At 35.4% G+C, this 23,469-nt stretch overlaps 1 protein-coding gene across 1 annotated transcript; it reads right to left on the reverse strand.

The window, feature by feature from the left end:
* Positions 1-11,052: 11,052 nt before the first annotated feature.
* csrp1b (cysteine and glycine-rich protein 1b) lies at positions 11,053-22,863 on the reverse strand. Its single transcript, XM_022675575.2, has 6 exons — positions 22,611-22,863; positions 19,781-19,890; positions 15,880-16,048; positions 14,518-14,647; positions 13,384-13,477; positions 11,053-11,593 (listed from the first exon to the last, which is right to left on the reverse strand). Exons 1-6 carry the CDS (start codon positions 22,850-22,852, stop codon positions 11,517-11,519), a joined length of 822 nt encoding a protein of 273 aa, XP_022531296.2. The 5' UTR covers positions 22,853-22,863; the 3' UTR covers positions 11,053-11,516.
* Between the last annotated feature and the right edge of the window lie 606 nt (positions 22,864-23,469).

Genomic DNA, 23,469 nt, shown 5'->3' on the forward strand with positions numbered 1-23,469 from the left:
CGGTTTGCCATCACTAGTCTTAACTAATGACCCAATTCATTATTATTTACAACATTCTTGCACTCTAAAATGTATCAATATTTTACTGTGTAATTTTATTACTTTAAATCAACACTTTTCTGCTACTAATTGGGAAAATATATGGTTTTGTGGCTCTTACTCAAAATGAATCCTGTCTCACAACAGTACAGAAAGTATAGTGAGCCCCAGCAGCAGCATAGCTGGCTCACAATAGCTTCCCCTTGTAGACCTTCCCCACAGAGGGCTCTACCTGCCCTTTAATACCTCTAGCCCCGCCCCTTTTCTAATCGGGCCATACCATTGCTACAGGTAGTGGTACCTTAAAGGTATACACATCCATTTACATACACACACATTTACATATATTACTGTTTTGTTTTTTTTTTTATACCAATTTTACGTACAGATTTCTATACATATCACTAGATGTCGAGTATTAATACATATTTGTTCTAACTCTAACTCTTTTTCCCCCAATGGTTTCAGTAATGAGTTCCTCCCCCCCCCATCTTGTAGCACATCCAGAGCTTCAAGAACACTACAAGAACAGGAGTTAACATGGCCGCCATTTCCCTAGGTATCCTCCCAAAGAGAACAACCAGGTGTGTACAGGTAAGTACAGTATATTCATACACTTTAAGTGGCTCATTAAACCTCTGCCATCATCACAGGGACCAATATTTGGTTTCCAATTCAGATAAGAATGCCAGATAATAATTGAAAAAAAACAAAAAAAAAAAAAAACAACTAGCATAAAGTGATTTTTTTTTTGGTATTTGGTGAAACTGTGTTCGACCTAGAGCTGCAAACATTCTGGATTGTTCATGGTGACCTTGTTTTGTTTCTAATATACTTTGTGATTTGTTAAATTATTTGAATTACCTTGATAAATTAGCACAACAGGTTGTACAGCTTGAGCTTTCTCAGCTAATTAAACAATAATCAATATTTGGTGGAATAACCCTGGTTTTTAATCACATTTTTCATGCATCTTGGCATCATGTTCTCCTCCTCCAGTCTTGCACACTGCTTTTGGATAACTTTATGCTGCTTTACTCCTGGTGCAAAAATTCAAGCAGTTCAGTTTGGTGGTTTGATGGTTTGTGATCATCCATCTCCCTCTTAATTATATTCCAGAGGTTTTCAATTTGATAAATAATATAGAGCTGTATATTTTAATTTAAGCTGTATATCATTTTTTATTTGAAAGCCAGACAATTTTGGTTATAATGCTCTTGACACATATTTAGTTGATGATAATGTTTATAATCTTTACTGATATAAAACAAACATGGGTACAAAAAATACTTTCACTGAAGGGTACTCTATTATCTTAGTGTGTAGAGATAATATGATAAATATTAAGTGTAATTAATATTATTACTTGATCATCATGCATCAGTAAGTGTCTATAGTTGTAATATTGTGGTGATTCTTAAATAGTATATTGTTACACAGTGTTTTTATGCATTTTAACAACTATGCTACAAACACAAAAAGCACATTATATTAATATTAACCTCTAGAGGAGTGTGTCTAAGAAAAGCATTTAACACCAAAAGGTATTAAACGATTACTCTAATAATATTAATATTTTATCTATGAATAGTATATACAGTACAGGTCAAAAGTTTGGACACACCTTCTCTTTTTCAATGCGTTTTCTTTATTTTCATGACTATTTCCATTGTAGATTCTCACTGAAGGCATCAAAACTATGAATGAACACATGTGGAGTTTTATGTACTTAACAAAAAAAAAAAGAGCTGTCCTCCACAGTCACCGGACCTGAACCCAATCCAGATGATTTGGGGTGAGCTGGAGCACAGAGTGAAGAAGGCAAAGGAGCAACAAGTGCTAATAAACACCTCTGGGAACTCCTTCCTTCAAGACTGTTGGAAAACCATTTATCTCAGGTGACCACCTCTTAAAGAAGCTCATTGAGAGAACGATGCCAAGAGTGTGCAAAGCAGTAATCAGAGCAAAGGGGGGCTATTTTGAAGAAACTATAAAAGTTATTTTTTTTATTATTTCACCTTTTTTTTGTTAAGTACATAAAACTCCACATGTGTCCAGTTATAGTTTTGATGCTTTAGTGAGAATCTACAATGTAAAGAGTCATAAAAATAAAGAAAACACATTGAGTAAAAGAGAAGGTGTGTCCAAACGTTTGGCCTGCACTGTATTATGTAATATCTGAAAATATCAGCAGATGTAACATAAAGCTTTAGTTTTATGTATTTTTATTCTAGTATGCTAATATAGAGGAGGTATATAAAGAAATGTGGATTATCTGATGCATCCTGAGTTATGAGTTTAGATACAGTGATCTAGAAGGTGGTACTAAATGCTCTTGAATGCCCACAGAAATGCCAGTTACAGTGATTAGTAATAAGTGTGCTGTTAGAGATGCTGTTGGTCTGTATTCCCCTGTGTGTCTCTGTCTCTGATTAATATATTAACTGCAGACAGCTCTAATCTTCCAGCTTTGATGACAGGAATGTAATATGGTCCATACGCTGGAGGGGCTAAACATAGAGCGCTGTGCCAGCTGATGCTGCCACTCGTCTTCTGCATTAAGGACTTTAATATCTGCGTCTATCGATTAGCTACAGTTACCGTCTGTGCTGTGGAAGCGTACAGGAAACCATCAAACACAATGACCCAGCATGATCCTTAGCTTGTGCTTTCCTATAATACTTTAAATTAATTTATTAATTACTGTTAATGGGTCAATACTAATATATCATGCATTTTGTGTCTGTTGCACAGGCATGTAAATGTCATACAAACTCTGATGTATGCGTTGTGCACGGTGGCTTATTGGATAGCACATTCGTCTCCCAGCACTAGGGTCTTGGAATCAAGTCCCTATCTGTATAATATGGGAAAGTCTGATAGATGCAGTGTAAAGTAAAGTGCAGGGTGCAGAGTTTGTATGGGTGTCAGTCGGTGGGGTGGGGTGGGTTGGGCAGAGCACTGTTCTACTGGTTGTTCCACAGCCTGGCCGCCTGGGGGAAGAAGCTGTCTCAGAACCGGCTGGTTCTGGTCTTCAAGCTTCTGAGCTTCCTTCCTCTCGGCATCTGTGAGAACAGGGGAGTGGCTTGGATTTGGGTGGAGTTTAGGTGGAGTTTCCATTTCAATTCTGCATTGTCCAGAAAAATGTTATACTATAAATTCATCTGGTGTGTGTGTTTGTGTATGTGTGTGGTATGTATGAAGTTTTGACTGTGTGCCCAGATATGCCAGATATTGGCATTTTGTCCTGGGTAAAATTCTGTAGTGCCCGATGCAGTCTTCCAAGTGGAGGGTTGTTTCCAGTTGAGAGTACGCTGTGCGCTAATGGCTGGCGCCTTTTACTGATCTGTGGATGTGTACTGAGTATGAATGGTTGTAGGTAAAAATGTGTAAATTGTAATGCGTCCTTGGGTTTCTAGAAAGGTACTATATAAGTTAATCTTCATTTATTGAACTTCATTCATTACTGTAACTCTCACATTACTACAGATATAGAGCAATATTTATGCAGTTTTCTTTAATGTGGGAGTTGGCTGATTATTTTAAGTGGCAAAATAATGCATAAATATGCATAGTACCAAACCTTTGTCTTTAATTTGAGTGGCTTTTCATTATTTAAATATTTTCTGCATCATAAATTAATACTGAAGTCATCCAAAGATATTTAAATATTTAGAAAACCAAAAAAATCTAAAAATAGATTCTTAAAAGTAGCTATTTTTGTTTAGAAGACCGTTTTGCCCATCTCTGCTGGATTTTCTCAGTCAGCTTTATGAGGTAGAGTCACCTGGAATTCAGGCTTTCAGTTAACAGCTGTGCTGAACTCGTCAAGAGTTAATTCCTTGAATTTCTTGTCTCTTAATGTGTTTAAGAGCATCAGTTGAGTAGTAGAGTTGGTATACAGTGAATAGCTCTATTTGAGTAATGTTCTAATCCATATTATGAGAAGCAAAAACTACTCAACTAATTAAAGACGTTTTAAGAAGTTTGAAAATATCCTTAAGTGCATGATTATGTTATGATTAAACTGGCACTCATCAGGACCGCCCCAGGAAAGGAAGAGGATACGTTAATCAGAGGTACCAGCCTCAAAAACCACAAGTTAACAGCTCCACAGATGATAGCCGGTAAATAAAATAATTGTGCATTTTTTTTAAATAAACAATTCAACATTTTTGGGAAATTCAACAACCATGTTTGAAAATAAAAAGTTATGAGCACCAAAAAGCACATCTTTATAATAAACCAGAAACATGGTGTTGTGTGTGTGTGTGTGGGTTTGATATGATCTGTGTGTGTATTTCTCTGTATTGTTTCCTCCTCTGTAAATCAGGGTATGTCTGGGTGATTATCAGTTTATATCTCTCTTGGCTGTTCTCCTCGGGGTGCCACTAGGATCAGTTGTGTTTGGGATGTGAGTAGGTAATGGAATATGACTCAGATTCTGGAATCTTCCTCACTTGCTGTGCCAGTAAACCCTCCCCAGAAATTACTACAGAAACACCTGTTAAGTTCACTGACCTGTATCTGATTTTTATTGGTGGTTGTGTTTTGTGGACCATGTAAAACCTTCTGGCAGAAATACTTGTTGTTTTCTGCCAAAACAGTGAATTTGGCTTTTTTAGTGTGTAAATGGAAATAGATGTCAATTTCATTTATTTGGAAAAGAATGTTTTCAAAAAATATTTTACTGTACATAGTGTAGCTAATGAGCATCTGAGCACATAATTTAAATAATGCGCTACTAACAATATTAATTCATTAATTAATGGATGGTCATCATGTTTTGTTGTGTTTTTTTTTTTTTTTTTTTTTACATTTTAAGCATATAGAGCCACAGAGAAACTTCAATACAGAATGGTAAGATGTGTGCAAAGTTTTGTGAGTTTTATCATTTTAATACACCCCCAAGATGTAGTCTAGTTCCTATTTTAACGAGGCCTTTGTATTAATGCAATAATACAAACAATAAATAAACAAAAAAACAATACGGGTAATACAACAATAACAACAAAACCAATCAGTGTGCCAGTTGTCATTCTCTTTTAGAGGCAGGTGAGCTCTGACTTTAGCGCATTCGTATCTTAACAACACGGTGCTTTTGCACGTCTCAGCAGAGGATACTGAGCTGCTCGTTCACACTGTGAAGATACACCAGCAGCTTAATTAAGGGAACACTGTTATTTTATACTTTATTCTGTTTATTGTTCAGTTGAAAGCTCTGTTTGTGCTGTGCGGCATGTTTATTTGCCTGTATGTTTCACAAGCGGGGGTGTATGTGCGCTCCTGCATGGTTGACTTGTCAGGGTTTTAATCAGTCAGTGGCGCACCTGTATTTCCCGCTGCTAAGATAAAAATCACACCAGAAATTTACCTGAACACACCTCACTTCCAGACCACCACGCCCATAGGATAGGAATTAGCATTGTGACGCGCCTGCGTAGGGTGTACGATAGGGCTCCTAGACTCTGTGGAGAGGTTTTTGTATGATTATTATTTGTATTTATTGTAATATTAGTACTTTACTGAGTAAATACTTACTCCATTGATAAAAAGCTTTAATTTATTTTAAGTTTAGATGCTTTAAACTTTGCACAGCATTATATATCACTCAGACTGCAGCCTCTCACACAGTAAAACGCCCCCCTCTTTTATATATGGATCTAAGATTAACATCCAGGACCTTCTGACCTGTGCTGGGCTTTAGTGAGCCCACCAGATAACTCTCTCTCTCCTCAGCTTTGTGTTCTGAACATGCCAGAGCTTTGTTGGCTCACTATTTCCAAACTGTAAATTTCATTTATTTTTAACTCAGCCTCTCATGAGTCAGCCTGCTCCAGATATTCCAACACTGAGCTGATAATTAATCACAATTTACAAAGAGACATTGCTGTGTGTTCAATTAGAAGAGCTTTTATTTACAGTATGAAGACGCATCACCATCATATGTTTATTTAAGTGTACTGTTAGTATACATATTTTAAATTAAAATTAAGAAAGTATGCTTTTAGTTGACTTTTTTTGTACTTATCAGTGACATACTAAACATAATTATACTGTACTTAAACATAATTGGCTTATACTGACAAGTATACAGAAAAGTCTAAGTAAATTTACCATATACTAGTACTTAATCTTTTAAGTACAATTAAGTACAATTAAGTATTTTTGCCTAGTTTGAGGTGGAATAGCTTTGAGTAAATAGTACACAAGTGGAAATTAACCTGATTATTTAAAATGTATTTAACAAACACAGATAAACAGATCAACATTCAGCAGATTTTATTGAAAATATATATTATATATATTATTATTTAAGGTATGAGAGTTTAGTAACAGGCTTTTTTCATATTATAATACATTACCACTCATATCATGAGTATTTCTTGCTTATTTTTATATATGTAGTCTAAAAGTAAATCTAAAAATTAAAGAACAGTTAAAAAGATCCTACATCTTAACCTAGTAGATATATTTTACACTGCAAAAATTATATATAAGTAAACAGTAAGTATTACGTCAAGTTCACTTAAAAGACTTATAGGTATGCTTTAAGTATAAAACCACTAGACTAGTAGTTTTCTGAGAGTATACTTAAAAGTGTATTTTAATAAGCTAAAAAGTGCAGTGGAGTGTATTAAACTAAAAGTGAACTTACAGTGCCCTCCATAATTATTGGCACCCCTGGTTAAGATGTGTTCTTTAGCTTCTCATAAATTGAGTTTTGTTCAAAATAATATAGGACCACGATGGAAAAAAAAGAGTAAAATACAACCTTTACCTCAAGTGAATTTATTCAGTAGGAAAAAAATCCCACATTAAGAAATAATTATTTAACATCAAATCATGTGTGCCACAATTATTAGCACCCCTGATTTTAATACTTTGTACAACCCCCTTTTGCCAACAAAACAGCACCTAATCTTCTCCTGTAATGTTTCACAAGATGGGAGAATACAGAAAGAGGGATCTTTGACCATTCCTCTTTGCACATTCTCTCTAAATCATCCAACGACCTGGGTCCTCTCCTCTGCACTCTCCTCTTCAGCTCACCCCACAGGTTTTCAATGGGGTTGAGGTCTGGGGACTGAGATGGCCATGGGAGGAGCTTGATTCTGTGTGCGGTGAACCATTTCTGTGTAGATTTGGCCACATGTTTAGGGTCATTATCTTGCTGAAAGACCCAGTGACGACCCATCTTCAGCTTTCGGGCAGAAGCCACCAGATTTTGTTTTAAAATGTCCTGGTATTTTAGAGCATTCATGATGCCATGCACCCTAACAAGGTTCCCAGGGCCTTTAGAAGAGAAACAGGCCCACAGCATCACTGATCCCCCGCCGTATTTCACAGTGGGCATGAGGTGCTTTTCTGCATACTCAGCTCTTGTGTTACACCAGACCCACTTAGAGCATTTGTTGCCAAAAAGCTCTATCTTTGTTTCATCTGACCAAAGCACACGGTCCCAGTTGAAGTCCCAGTACCGCTTAGCAAACTCCAAACGTTTGCGTTTATGATTGTGAGTGAGAAATGGTTTCTTCCGTGCATGCCTCCCAAACAGCTTGTTGGCATGTAGATAGCGCCTGATGGTTGTTTTGGAGACTTTGTGACCCCAAGAAGCTACCATTTGTTGCAATTCTGTAACAGTGAGCTTTGGAGAACTTTTTATTTCTCTTATCATCCTCCTCACTGTGCGTGGTGGCAAAATAAACTTGCGTCCTCGTCCAGGCTTGTTTACCACTGTTCCAGTTGTTTTAAACTTCTTAATAATTCCTCTGACAGTAGATATGGACAGGTGTAGGCGAGTAGCGATTTTCTTGTAGCCATTGCCTGACTTGTGAAGGTCAACACACATCTGCCTCACTTGAATGGTATGTTCCTTTGTCTTTCCCATGTTGAAGATAAATGGCCTCTGTGTCACGTCATATTTATACCCCAGGGAAACAGGAAGTTGTGAATTACTAATTAAATGTTCCTACATACTCTGATCAACTTCGTAAACTACTGTAGAAGTGACAGAAATACTTTTATTAAATTTATTTCCTAAGAATTGTTAGGGGTGCCAATAATTGTGGAACAGGTGATTTTATGAAGAATAATTATTTCTTAGTCAGGGATTTTATTTCCCCCTTAAAATTTACTTGAGTTAAAGGTTGGACTTTACTTTTTTTTCCCATCGTGGTCCTATATTATTTTGAACAAAACTCAATTTATGAGAAGCTAAAGAACACATCTTAACCAGGGGTGCCAATAATTATGGAGGGCACTGTATGAGTTCACTTTTAATATAGTTCAAAATGAACCCAAACTACAAAACTAGTCTTAGATGTAAACTTCTCAAAGTTTTTTAAATGTGCAACTAAAGAACTAAAAAATCAACTTTTTCTTTTATAACCATTCTGAATGACTTGTGTGCTTAGGAACACGGTCTTGCTGCGTATTGCTGAGGTTTCATTAATGATGGCCAGTGGTCTTGGCCCAGATGCCACAAAACAGGCCAAAATCATGATGCAACCAACACCATGTTTTACAGATGGGATTTTTTTTGCTGCAATGTGATATTTTTCTTTCTCCAAACGTAAAGTTTCTCATTTAAACCAAAAAAAAAAAAACATATTTTTGGCTCACCTGTTCATCAGACATAGTTCCACTTGTCTTCTGGCCTGTCCATGTGAGATTTAGTAAATTGCAGATGGTCAACGTTGATGTTCTTTTTGAAGATCAGAGGCTTTCTCCTTTCAGTTTTGCCATGAACACCACTGCTGTTCAGTGTTCTCCTGATGGTTGACTTGTGAACATCACAATCAGTCAATGTGAGAGAGGCCTTTAGTTGCTTAGAAGTTACCCTGGATTGCTTTGTAAGCTGAATACTAAATAACTGTCCTCAATAAATAAGTGAGCAGGTCTAATATTTTTGTCTTATTAGGCAAATGTGTTTATTTTATCTGCTTTCAGGACAGGAAGTTATAGGTCACGTTAATGCAGATATGTAGAATGTTCTGAAGGGTGTGCACATTTACAAACACCAGTGTAAGTAATGATGAATGATGATTGTAAATGTTATGACTAGTGTATTAATGTTATGCTTACATTATCCATAGCACTGCTGTCCTGCAATATAATCTTTATCTTCACGAAAATAATCACTAAAATTGAATCTAAATGCAAACTGTTTGTCAAAAAAGTAAAAGAAAATGCAAATATGGAGATACAAGATACTTTTGTGGAACAGAGACAATATGCAAATAGTAAAACAAAAGAAAAAGCCCAGTAGACTAGTTGATGTGGTGCCCCCAAGTGACAAAAATATGTACTGCATTTTATACTCTCTCTCTCTCTCTCTCTCTCTCTCTCTCTCTCTCTCTCTCTCTCTCTCTCTCTCTCTCTCTCTCTCTCTCTCTCTCTCTCTTTTATATATATATCATCAATGATGCTTTGGGAATGTCTACATGCAATCTGGATCTAATTTATTGTTTTATTTTCAAATCAAAGGTATTAAAAAAGATTTTATCCAGCTTTTGTTGGAATAAGTGTCTCTATTGCCAAGGAATCTTGTACAAATGTGTAGATAATACTTGCAGGAAATGTATGCAGGATAGAAAAAAATGACATGTTTAGCCTGAAAGCAATTATTTTAAAATAGCAGGTGGTTCACCAAAATGAGCAAAGTTTATAAAATATACTTCAAAATGTAATATAAATATTAAATATAAAAAATTAGTAAATTTACAATATAATCAGTTTTTATATAAAAGCTTAGTAAATAGCATGGCGTCTTAAATAAATTACACGGTGTAAACTTTTTTTTTATGTATAATAATATTAAAACTCAAATTTAGATTGATTAATTGTAAATTATATTTCTTCATACAATCTGTTTGGTTATAAAGACTCCGCGAATTACAATAGTTCCACTGCTGCTCTGTTTGAAGCTGCGCTGTTTGGCTTGTAAGCGCTGCATCGTTGCTAGGTTACCTGTATGTGGCGGAGTAATACAATAATACATGGAGTGCTTCAGTTACAGTGCATTACCGGCTGATAACGGCACTCACGGAACACCTCTCAGCCAATCACATTGCAGGGTCGGAAATAACTGTGGTATAATTAATTTTTAATATTAGCTAATATTACTTTTTGTGAGGAAGATCTTTGACCTAAAGACATGAAAGTTGATTCAATGTCATTTTTTTTTTATTTCAACATTAACCAATTAAACAAAGTTTAAATAAAGGTTGTTTTAAGGTTGTTTATATCCATCTGCAACCATAAAGTTTGTTTTAAGTATATTTAATGTTCTTTGCTGTGAGTTTGATGTGAATCCAGCCACCAGAAAAGATAATATTAGTGAAAATGATGCAGGCATTATTTAACACACTATTTGATTTATTAATGTGTTCTTAATGCAAAATATACATTGATTCCAGTATGTATCAGTAGATTTCCAGTATTAATATTTTGGGTACCACCTTAAAATAAGACTACCTTTATAAAGGGTTTATAAATGCTTTACAATTTGTTTATTAATGGTTACTAATTAGGTTGTAAATGCCTTAAAATCATTAATAATCAGTTATAACACATACGTAGAAAGGGCAACAATTACCTGTTGTTTGCCAAATAGTGAACCCACAGCCGTCTATATTGTTGCCCTTTCTATGTATTAGTTATAACTGATTATTAATGAGTTTTAAGGCATTTACAACCTAATTAGTAACCATTAATAAACGAATTGTAACCCACTTATAAACCCTCTATAAAGGTAGTCTTATTTTAAAGTGGTACCAAATTTTGTTTATACTATTATATTGTGTCCCAGAATTCCCTCACCAGCTGTGAGCCTCTGTCTCCATGCCAGTGCTGTGTTCACTGGGGTGGTGACCGGCTCAGACAGATAAGCACCCATTGTTTCTCCACAATACTCATCGCTTTTTGATGTTGTAATGAATGATGTCAGAGGTAAAAGAGCATCATCTTTTTGGATTGGTTAAAAAGACTGAAACAGGCAGTAGAATATCATAGTGTATTATAATTTCTTTATTCAGATTTTTTTATGAACCCCCATGACCACATGTTATATCTAATATTGTTGTAATACTGTAGTAATACTGTATGTAGTGTTCATTTAGAAATATAGTTAGTAAAAAACTCAATTAGAATAAGAATAGAACTTTCTGTTGCTGGAACAATGTAAAACAAGAATAAAACAGTGTTTTATTTTTTGTTACTGTAATAAATTAGCTCTTTCTGTTGCAAAAATTATTTTATTATTTAAAAAATAGAAATATTAAACCAACCCCAGTAGATATAATTAGCCAGTAGCCGTTAGCATGTTGCCAAGTCACTTCTGGGATTTGTTCCATCTCAAACAATGACTATAAAATATAGTTTCATTTACATTTAGAAGCATTTCTAAAGTGTGTAAACTGCACGTGTTTAAGACTCTGCTGTAGAAGCTGGAGGATCTTCAGGTCTCTGCTGCTTTACTGAGCGTGAGCTAGAGCTCCTGCTCCCTGACCAAACCCGAAACCTTTAGGTCCAAAATTCTTAGCATAGCATCCTGTGGATTTAAAGCAGAGCAAGAACAAAGTTACTCTCTATAAAATAAAGAAAATCATAGTATTGATATTAATGGTCAGTGCAACGTTTATCAGTTAATTATTTTGAATATATATAATATATATATATTTTCCAGTTAAAATAGTGTAGAATTTTTTTTTTTTTTACTTTTTTTTTACATCTTTTTTTTTTTTTTTACAGATTTTTGCATCATGTAACAAAAAAATCTGATGGTATTAACCTAAATAAATAATGGTAAAATCTGATAACTACATAGGTTCATTTTTTAAATTGTTCCTAAAATTCTGATTATGATTTGGTGCAGAAATTGAAAACTAAAAAAATATATAAAAATAGATTCAACTTGATTAGCTTTTCTCTATTAAATGGGGAAAAAAAGATAAATAAGTTTCACTCAATTTTCTGTTTTTGATTTTAGCCTCAGAAAATAGAACTGACCATTAATACATATAGTATTATTAATTTATTTAAAATGCTGCTGTTCAGTTATATATATAAAAAACACAATACTGTTTTTGCTGTGAATACCCAAAATACCAAGGATTTAGAAACTTGAACAAGTAGGCCTACTGCTGAAATAATTGCCATTACCTGTAATTTAAATAACATCATTAAAAAAAATGTCCAAAAAGAACCAAAAACAGTCTTTTTATTTAGTTATTAGAAAGTTATTTCTAAGTTTCATACTAATGACCTTACAGGGTTGTAGTGTAACACATTATCACTAGGGCTGTGAATCACCGGGCATCTCATTATATGATATTATCTTGATACGTTGCCCATAGTAACGATGATATCACGATACTGAGATTCTGTGATACTCAATATATGAAAAGGCAATTCTCTATGGTACTGTCACACAGCATCTGTGTTACTAATAAAGATAAAATACTCCTAAATAATCAAATGCCAGGAATTATGAATTATTGGTGTCAGTTTCACAGAATTTAAGAACCAATATTCTTTACCGCAGGTTTAATAACCATATTCATTTGATTATAGCGCCACCATGTGGAGGAATAAAGCAGTTTATTGTAGGGAGTTTAGAGTGCCAATGTTTCAATAAAAATATCCATATTTGACACCACATATCGATGTAAAACGATATGATATATTGTGATATTGACTGATTGTTTCACCCCTATTAATAACATATTATAATCATTTTTTTACACTTTTCTGCAAACAAACTGGACTATTATTATATAAAACAGTGATTTTAAAACAGTAGTGTATTATGTGTCTTTAAGTGTTATTCGTATTTCTCTTACACTCAAAAAAAAAAACAGAGGTACAATATAAGTACTTTTTTGTACTCAAAAGTACACTCTTTATAATTGTCCCCTCAAAGGTACAATACTGGTCTTTACAGGGTCAGATTTGTTCCCTCTGAAGTACAAAGTCTTTCCTAACAGCAATAAGTACAAATTTGTATCATTTAACCAGCAGCCAAAAGGTACATTCAGTATTCTGTATCACTGCACTAATAAACAATATATATTTTAATTGCAAATTTCTTATTTGAAAGCCAGACAATTTTGGATCATCAAGTTTTTGAGCCATATTCAGTTGATGATAATGTTTATAATCTTTATAATCTTTACTGGAACCAAAAACATGGTTACAAAATAGGACTTTCACTGAAAGGTACTTTTTTTGTACCTCAATATAAGGTACAGCCCCAGCGACAAGCTTTGTACTCTTTTAAGTACAAATCTGAACTTCTTTTTCTTAGTGTGTACAAACTATAAAGTAAGGTGTAATCCTGACCTTTGCAGTAGACTTCCCCATCTTTATCAGCTACAGTGGTGGACTCCAAGCTCTTGCCACACTTGGCGCACCTGAAGCAGCTCTTATGCCACGACTAGAAAGAAAAGAAAGAAGGAAGAAAGTAAGATAAAACATGAAAAGGAATATTTCACTTGATGTTTTTCTTTTTTTTTTTTTTACTGAATATTAGACTGTCATTTTCTCATAACTGACTTTCCATGTTGTGTAGTGATCCATGTTAATTAATATTATTGGCAGCACTGAAGTTGTGTTGGGGATAAACCAATATATAGATATACTATGTGGGCATGACTGCAATCATTTTGGCTGACTTTAGAAACACTTACCGTGTTACTTAATCGTGTTACATTAACATTTAGTATAATCTGGTACATCACATTTTTAAAAATGTATTTGTTTCATTTACTTAAATATTTTATGACATCTTACAATTATTATAGCAGTGAAATAAAATGGCCTTAAAATAACAGTAATACCATTTATCACAATTTTATTTGGGACAAAATATCATCCAAAAATATACAGCTCTGGAAAAAAACAAGAGACCAATTAAAATTGCTGAGTTTCTTTGATTTTACGAACTTAAAAATCTCTGGAATATAATTAAGAGGAAGATGGATGATCACAAGCCATCAAACCACCAAACTGAACTGCTTGAATTTTTGCACCAGGAGTAAAGCAGCATAAAGTTATCCAAAAGCAGTGTGCAAGACTGGTGGAGGAGAACATGATGCCAAGATGCATGAAAAAAATGTGTTTAAAAAACAGGGTTATTGCACCAAATATTGATTTCTGAACTCTTAAAACTTTATTAATATGAACTTGTTTTCTTTGCATTATTTGAGGTCTGAAAGCTCTGCATCCTTTTTTGTTATTTCAGCCATTTCTCATTTTCTGTAAATAAATGCTCTAAATGACAATATTTTTATTTGTAATTTGGGAGAAATGTTGTCCGTAGTTTATAGAATAAAACGACAATGTTCATTTTACTCAAACATAAACCTATAAATAGCAAAATCAGAGAAACTGATTCAGAAACTGAAGTGGTGTTCATTTCCCTAATTAGGCCTAATAAAAGCATAGGAAAAAAGTTTTAGGAAAGAGTAAACTCACATTTCCGGCTCCCACCACCTTTTCTGCTGCGTAAACTGATTTCCCACAGCGAGGACATACGTCCGATCCTCCAAACTTCTGAGCGAACTTTGAAGCGTTGGGGTTGTTGGTGGGACGGTGTGGTCCTTGCCTAAGTGTGAAGAACATCAACGCTGAGAATTTGTATAGACTGAAGATTTAAAGACATTAAGGAATGTTTAATGGGGCACTAAACCCCCTGTTTGTTGCTGACTCCACCCTCAGCTCAAATTTGATAAAGGCTAAAAAATGGGAGGGACAGTTTGGGAGGGGAACTGGGTGATGTATGGGTTTAGGGGCGGGCCAGAGGGAAAGCTGACAAAAGTAAAAGGACATTCTTATATTTAGCATTGTGCTACACATACAGTACCAGTCAAAAATATGGACAGATTTATTATTAAAAAAATTTAAAATTTACTTCTAGATTATAAATCAGTATAAATCTGCTAGATTAATACTAAAGTAATCCAAACTATGAAGAAAAACTAATGGAATTATTTAGTAAACCAAAAAAATGTTAAACAAAACAGAATATGTTTTATATTTTAGATTCTTCAATGTAGCTCATCTTGCATAGATGACAGTTTTGCACATCTCTGCTGGAGTTTCTCAGTCAGATTTATGAGGTAGAGTCACCAGGAATTCAAGCTTTCAGTTAACAGCTGTGCTGATCTCATCAAGAGTTAATTACTTGAATTTCTTGTCTCTTAATAAAGTGTTTGAGAGCATCAGTTAAAGTAAAGTAGTGAAGAGGTAGAGTTACAGGTATACAGTGAATAGTGAATATTTGAGTAATGTTCTAATCCAGATTATGAGAAGCAAGAACTACTCAACTAAATAAAGAAAATATATATATTTTAAGAAATGAAGGTCAGTCAATCTGAAACATTTCAAGAACTTTAAAAGAATTCTCAAGTGCACTTTCAAAGACCATCAAAAACATTTTGATGAAACCGGCTCTCATCAGGACCACCCCAAGAAAAGGAAGAGCAAGAGTTTCCTCTGTTGTACAGGTTAAGTTAATCAGAGTTACCAGCCTCAGAAACCACAAGTTAACAGCTCCCCAAATAAGAGCACCTAAATGCTTCTTCACAGAGTATTTTGGTTTGTTTAACACTTTTTTAAGTTACTACATGATTCTTTATGTATTCCTTCATAGTCTGATAGATCACTTCACTATTCATTTATAATGTAGAGACAATGCTAAATATAAAGGTAAATATACTGTTCTGCCTAACCCTAACCCTATGCATAGTTTTTCCCTCAGACATCTGATAAAAAAATCACATACACACACATATATATTACAGGTTTACTGGAGATAAATAAAGATCCTCTACTTACTCCTCAGGTTTAATTCCCAGGGCTTCACCCGTGTCCATGCTCAAGGTCCCTGCCCCACCTCCAAAACCGTAGCCTTTTGGCCCATATTTCTTGCCATAGCAGGACTTGCAGTAGATCTCGTCCACGTGTACGGCCACTGTGGTGCTGTCCAAGTTCTTCTTGCACACCACTGTGAGGAAACCAGAGGAAACATTCCACTGCTGCTGAGTTTCAGCCAGCTAAGCCTTTTAAGGTATTTATCTGCTGTTTTAAAATCAACTTGAGAAGAAGAAGGAGGAGGAGGGGATGTGTGGTCTGTTTGGACGGTGTGGATCTGCACCGCCTAATATTTAGTTTAGTCAAGAACTGCTTTGGAAAAAGTGACACACTGGCAAAGGTCTCAAGTGTAGTTTATGTCTAATATTTCTAGTTTTGAGGTCATTGGAGGAAAAAGATGAATATATAATTCATTCTTAGAATTTTTTCCTATTATTTTTATTTCTACCTTATTATTTTGGAGATAATGCTGCTTGTTAAATTGTTAAAAATACAGTAAGTGTGTCTAATAACTGTGTAGTTAAATATTAACAATCTGTATAATGGGCTTCGAGTGGTCCAGCAGACTAAGCGCGACCTATCACTGGTTTGAATCCTGTTCATGCAGCTTGCCATCGGCTGCCGGAGCCCTGAGAGAGCACAATTGGTCCTGGCGCTCTTTCCCCACATCATTCCTAGGGTGATGTGGATCAGCGCAAGGCTGCGTCTGTGAGCTGATGTATCAGAACCTGGTCGCTGCTCTTTACTCCGAGCGTTAGCGCTGTGATGCTACTCGGCAATGCTACATCATCAGCCATTCAAAAAGAGGCGGAGTCTGACTTGTATCAGAGGAAGCATGTGCTAGTCTTCACCCTCCTGGTGTTGGGGCAGTCCTAATGAGTTGGTTGGGTAATTAAAAAAACTGTATAACAGTGTAATTACTTGTGAAGTATCCATTATTACAGATTTATTACAGGTTATGTAATTACACATGGGTCTGAATGAATTTTGACTGGTGTGTATTAGTTCATAGTGTGTGTAAATTTTCATGTGTAATAAATGTGTGGAATAAGTTATGTATATTTTTTTATTTATACTTTTCTTTTGTTTGTATGGTATGTAATTAGGCCTCTGATTGCTTTTGATTACTAAAAATAATCATTTTGTTTTCATTATGGAAGACGGACAAAATATCCTGCTATATCTAACTTACCTTTTTAAACGTGTGTAATTACATAACCTGAACGACTTTAATAAATATGTAACTATGCACACTTCACCAGTAATTACACTGTTATTACATGGATTATTAATGTGTTAATACGTATTATAAAGAGGGACCTGAGTTTTTTTACATAATAGTAAAAAACTAAAACTAGTAGTAATATACATAATCTTATACATTGTTACACGTATTAAATCAAATCAAATATGTATTTCTTATAGTTATTTTTTTAAATCAGAGAGTCTTGACACATTTTACAATGTTTTACCTGTGAAATTATATTTTTACCATATCACCTAGCTAAGTGTGGCGGCTATACTGTTCAAAATGGAATTATATTGTATTGACCGAAGTTAAGAAATATACAGCTCTGTAAAAAAAAAAAAAGAGACCACTTCAGTTTCTGAATCAGTTTTGTAAATCTTTAAGTAAAATGAACATTTGTTTTATTCTGTAAACGACAGACAACATTTCTTCCAAATTCCAAATGAAAATATTGTCATTTAGAGCATTTATTTGCAAAAAAAAAAAAGAGAAATGGCTAAAATAACAAAAAAGATGCAGAGCTTTCAGACCTAAAATAATGCAAAGAAAACAAGTTCATATTCATAAAGTTTTAAGAGTTCAGAAATCAATATTTGGTGGAATAACCCTGATTTTCAATAACAGTTTTCATGCATCATGTTCTCCTCCACCAGTCTTACACACTGCTTTTTGCTATCTTCCTCTTGATTATATTCCAGAGGTTTTCAATTTGGTCAAATCAAAGAAACTCATTATTTTTAAGAGGTCTCTTAATTTTTTTCCAGATCTGTATATGAATTCATGATGCTGTTTGTTCACTAGTGTTCTCTAACAAATCACCGAGGCCTTCACAGAACAGCTGTATTTATACTAAGAGTAAGTTACACACAGCTGCTCTCTATTAACTAATGAAGTGACTTCTGAAGGCAGCTGATTGCACTGGATTTTATTTAGGGGTTTCAGAGTAAAGAGGGGCTGAGCACTTTTACACATCAAGCTTTTTTTATTACAGATTTCTATTTGATTAAAATATTACAATTTTGCTTAACTTCATAGTTATATGCTACTTTTATGTGGTCTCTCCCTTAAAATCCCGGCAAAATACAAAATAAAATACAAGATTGTGGTTGTATGGTGAGAAAAATGTGAAATAGTATGTAATATATGATGTTTATCAATCTGTTAAACCTATTTTAGCTTTCAGGTATTATGCACATAAACTACTATACCTTAGCCCAGGGGTGTCCAAACTACGGCCCCCAGGCCATTTGAGGCCCGTTTCCTTTTTTGGAGCGGCCCGCGAGGTATTTTAGAAATGGACGGAAAGTTGGCCCGCTGTTAAGCAGGTTTTTATAATATGAGATTCAAAGTTTGAACGCTAGGTGTCAGAAACGGGCCAAAGAGTCTAAAAGCGGAGAGAGTGTGCATTTCTAGCGCAGAAAAAACGGGTCAAAGAGTCTAAAAGCGGAGAGAGTGTTCAGTTCTAGTGCAGAAAACTGGGCCAAAGAGTCTAAATGTGGCGAGGGTGTTCAGTTTTAGCGCAGAAAAACGGGGCAAAGAGACTGAAAGTGGGGAGAGTGTTCAGTTCTAGCGCAGAAAAACGGGCCAAAGAGTCTAAATGTGGCGAGGGTGTTCAGTTTTAGCGCAGAAAAACGGGCCAAAGAGTCTAAAAGCGGAGAGAGTGTTCAGTTCTAGTGCAGAAAACTGGGCCAAAGAGTCTAAAAGCAGAGAGAATGTTCAGTTCTAGTGCAGAAAACCGGGCCAAAGAGTCTAAAAGCGGAGAGAGTGCTCAGTTGTAGCGCAAAGAAACGGGCCAAAGAGTCTAAAAGTGGCAAAAGTGTTCAGTTGTAGCGCAGAAAAAGGGCAAAAGAGTCTAAAAGTTGTCGGAATTAGGGGGTTTAATATTAAGAGACATCAAGAAATGAAACATTTATTTGAAACATCTTAGTTTACACAACACTGTCAAAGATAGATAAAGATAGTACAACAAGTAAAATGGTGTGTACATAAAAATAATCAGGAAAATGTATTTTTTAAAGTGCTATATTTGATTATTTGTTTTATTACAGAGTCTGTGGCCCGTGACTTCAAATATATTTCTCCTTCTGGCCCCCAACAAAAAAAGTTTGGACACCCCTGCCTTAGCCTAAGCATTTAGGCTAATGCTACAGCATACTATGCGCTATGCTAACTCGCTCCATTCAGCAGCAGCCTGCGTTTATCACTGAAACACTGCTGTTCCTGCCTGTTTATACAGACCCACACCCTCACACTCACACTCTCCTCTACTGGGCTGAGTGTGAGACTGAAGCACACTCTGGAGTCCCATATAAGGTAGAAGGTAGACCCGGCCACGGTGACGTCCATTCACAGACCTCCTAATATGGTCATGCTTGTGAAAGCACAGGAGATTTAGATGCCTGTGATCTTAAGGAAGTCCAGGCATGCCGTCTCTCACTTCAGCCTCAGTCTCTGAGGATTCATATCATACTGCTACTGTCAGAGTTTCAGAAATAGATCAGAAAATCATAAACACACAGGCAGCAGAGCCTGTTCTACTAAACGAATGCCTTCTTAAGGAAGAGGAGAGAAAGAGAGAGAGAGAGAGAGAGAAAGCGAAGGAGAGGGGTGACTTACTGCAGAGAAAGCAGGACTTGTGGAAAAACTTCCCTTCGCACTGGACTTCCTCTGCAAAGTACACAGTCTTCTGGCAGCAGCCGCACCTGTTTCCCCCTCCGAGTGGCATCCTGAATACACACACACATTATTCACACACCATTCACACCATTCACAGACACGGCACGCATTATAAAATGTTTATAGGATAGTTTATTATGACATTAAGGGAATAATTTTACAGTTTTTCAACTGAATCTCTAAAAGCACTGCGAAAAAATACAAGTGCATTTTACTTTATTTCAGTAATTCAGTTTAAAATGTGAAAAAAAAAAATATATATATATATATATTTTACAGTTGTTGAATTGGTACTTTTGGCAGTGTGGACACAGCGCAAAGTCCTGCTGGAAAATGAAATCTGCATCTCCATAAAAGTTGTCAGTAGCAGAGGGAAGAAGCATGAAGTGCTTTAAGATTTTCCGGGAAAACAAAACTGCACTGACTTTAGACTTGATAATAAAACACAGTGGATCAACACCAGCAGATGACATGTCTCTCCATTAAACCATCACTGATCATCAGTAAATTTTACATTTCATTTGTAAATCAAGGGATCAGAGTCTGGAGGAAGAGTGGAGAGACACACAGTCCAAACTGCTTGAGGTCTAGTGTGAAGTTTCCACCAATCAGTGATGGTTTGGAGAGACATGTCATCTGCTGGTGTTGCACATTTACACTTTCACAATTAATCATAATAACTAGAAAATGACTCATAAACACAGAGAACTCTGTATCTATTAAAAGTAGAAGTTCTTTTCTTTAGAGAAATTACAGATGAAGCCAGAGAGCGATGAGTACTGTTTCCTACACCTTCAAAACTGCTACAGGAAGACGTCTGGCTGACCCACATGGCAACAGCTTTAGCATTTAGCTCAGATTAATATGATTAAACTAAGTCTCAGTTTCAGCAGAGAAGAGGAGAATTAGAGTTAGTCTGACAGGTAAAGAAATGCGGTAATAAAGTCATTGATAAGATGAAAAAATAAAATGAACAGTAGTGTATATTACAACTTGCTGGCTAAACAGGTAGAATCAGCTGTGCTTCTTATTTATTAGAATTAAAATCTACACCCAGATTGGTGGCCCATGGAATTGACCAGTGGACAATTGCAATATTATATTAGATTTTCTTTAGTACAAATGAAACTATGACTGCCAGTAATGCACCATGTGACAGGTTGAGAAATACTGGAGCAGCCCTTTAAATGTTTAGCCATTTACACAGAAAGCCTGTGTCTCAGGAGAGGAGATGGTATCTCATATAACTACACAGTGATGCTTTCAATTCCTTTAACTTCCCACACAGTAAACAGGAAAAGAAGAAACATACACAGTGTTTGTGAAGTGTTTTCTATTTGTTGTTGTTGATAAGGCCAACGTTATGCAACTTCCATTACTTCTGCATCAGCTGAGACAGTTCAATATGAAGAAAAAAAAAACAGTGGCCTGCTGTTCAACTTTCACATATCTCTAAAGAAAAAAACATGAACACGTTTCCCTTTAGCCTGTTGCACTTGGACTGTCTGTTTGTTATAGTACATTGTCTGTCTATTATAGTGCACTGTATTACAGTATATTGTCACTGCCTGCTCATTTAGCACACTGCTTACCATATATTACTTTTTCCTGTTTATTACGGTACACTGTATTATAGTACAGTACCTGTTAATTACATTACACTACCTTTTAATTACAGTTTATTCTATTGCACTTCCTTTTCATCATATTACACTGCACTAAACTCCACTGCATGTCATGTTTAGCACTGCCTATTTATCATAGTACACTGTATTAAAGTCCACAGCATATTATTCACAATTCACTGCCCTTTTACCATAGTGCACTGTATTAAAAACCCACTGCATGTTTATTAAAGTACACTGCATTACATTACACTACATGTTAATACATTGCACTACCTGTTAATTACAGTGCATGGCTTGTTAATTACAATATACTACCTACTGACTACAGTGCATGACCTTTCATTACATTACACAACCTGCTATTTATTGTACACTACCTGTTAATTACGATAAACTGCATTACTTTAATTACTTTAAACTGATTTACAGTACACTACCTGTTTAAAACAGTACACTACCTGTTAATTACTTTAAACTACATTACAATACACTACCTGTTTAATACAGCACACTACCTTTTTAATACAGTACACTACCTGTTTAAAACGGTACACAACCTGTTAATTACTTTAAACTACATTAAAGTACACTACCTGTTTGAAACAGTACACTACCTGTTAATTACTTTAAACTACATTAAAGTACACTACCTGTTTAAAACGGTACACAACCTGTTAATTACTTTAAACTACATTAAAGTACACTACCTGTTAATTACTTTAAACTACATTAAAGTACACTACCTGTTTGAAACAGTACACTACCTGTTAATTACTTTAAACTACATTACAGTACGCTACCTGTTTGAAACGGTACACTACCTGTTAATTACTTTAAACTACATTAAAGTACACCACCTGTTTGATACAGTGCACCACCTGTTTAATACAGTACCGACCTGTTCATTACATTACACCACCTGCTAATTACAGTAGACTGCCTGTTAAATTTGGTTTACAGCATTATGGTACACTAACTGTTTAAAACAGTACACTACCTGTTAATTACTTTAAACTGCATTACAGTACACAGTACACTATCTGTTTGATACAGTACACTACCTGTTAATTACAGTACACTTCCAGGTGTGTTAAAAGCAGAACACTGAACAGATGTTAAACAGGTAGCATCAGTTTACTGACCTGCAGTCGGTGTGGATGAAGTGTGGATGAACGCAGCTCAGGAACGGTTTAGACCAGTTCAGAGGAGTTCCTGCTACTATTATGCAAAAGAGGATGTGTGTGAGACAGCGAAAGAGAGAGAGGTAGGAAGGGAGGGACAGAGTGGGTGGGACTATAGAAACAGAGCAGAGCAGAGGAGAGAGAGAGAGAGAGAGAGAGAGGAGTGAAGGGCAACTCCCTGGAATGACGCAGATTTCTGCCATTCCTGACTTTCATCTGGTTCCTCTCTCAGCCCAGTTAAACACAAATATGCCGTGTTTTTGGCCACAGAAATTTCCTTAAATTTCAGCCGTTTTGTTCACTGACTGCTGTACCTCACAACACAGCAGCTGAAGTGCGTTTAGTCTGAAAGTAATGTGCTGTAGTTACCAGAGGAACTGAGATCTGGGCCGAGTAAACAAAGTCATTCAGAGGGGTTAGCTGATAAATGTGCTGTTCTACATTCTAACAGAATTCTGTATAACACTAAAAATGGTTATTTTCGCTATTCAACACCATGGAATTTTATTTGCTGCTGCTTGGAAGTAGAGCTTTGTGAATGATTAAAGCATTAAGCCAGACAGAGAACAATACATTTAAATCATTGATGGGTCAAGACGTTATTATTCACAGAAGAGCTGCATTGACACTTTCTGTAATAAATGTAAGAAAATGGTGAAAAATATAAAAAAAATATCATGTTGTATATTGTTGCTGTCATGCAAAAAACTTGTATTACCAGACTTAACAGAAGAGGGAACATTTTTTCTTAATGATTTTGTTCCAAGTCATTATGAAGCATTTCTATTAATCCAGTTATCATTTAATTTTGATCACAATA

Source organism: Astyanax mexicanus, chromosome 5, assembly GCF_023375975.1.
Source record: "Astyanax mexicanus isolate ESR-SI-001 chromosome 5, AstMex3_surface, whole genome shotgun sequence".
In the NCBI taxonomy this organism is placed as follows: Eukaryota; Metazoa; Chordata; class Actinopteri; order Characiformes; family Acestrorhamphidae; genus Astyanax; species Astyanax mexicanus.

Bases quoted from the DNA above. Each gene is read 5' to 3' on its own strand.
- csrp1b (XM_022675575.2), bottom strand. From the start codon at position 22,852: ATGGCAGAAATCTGCGTCATTCCAGGGAGTTGCCCTTCACTCCTCTCT. The intron at 14,648-15,879 runs GTAAGTAGAGGA...CTTCACACTTAG, and splicing joins CTGGGAATTAAACCTGAGGA to GCAAGGACCACACCGTCCCA. The intron at 11,594-13,383 runs GTCAGGATTACA...TTAAATCCACAG, and splicing joins TGGGGAAGTCTACTGCAAAG to GATGCTATGCTAAGAATTTT.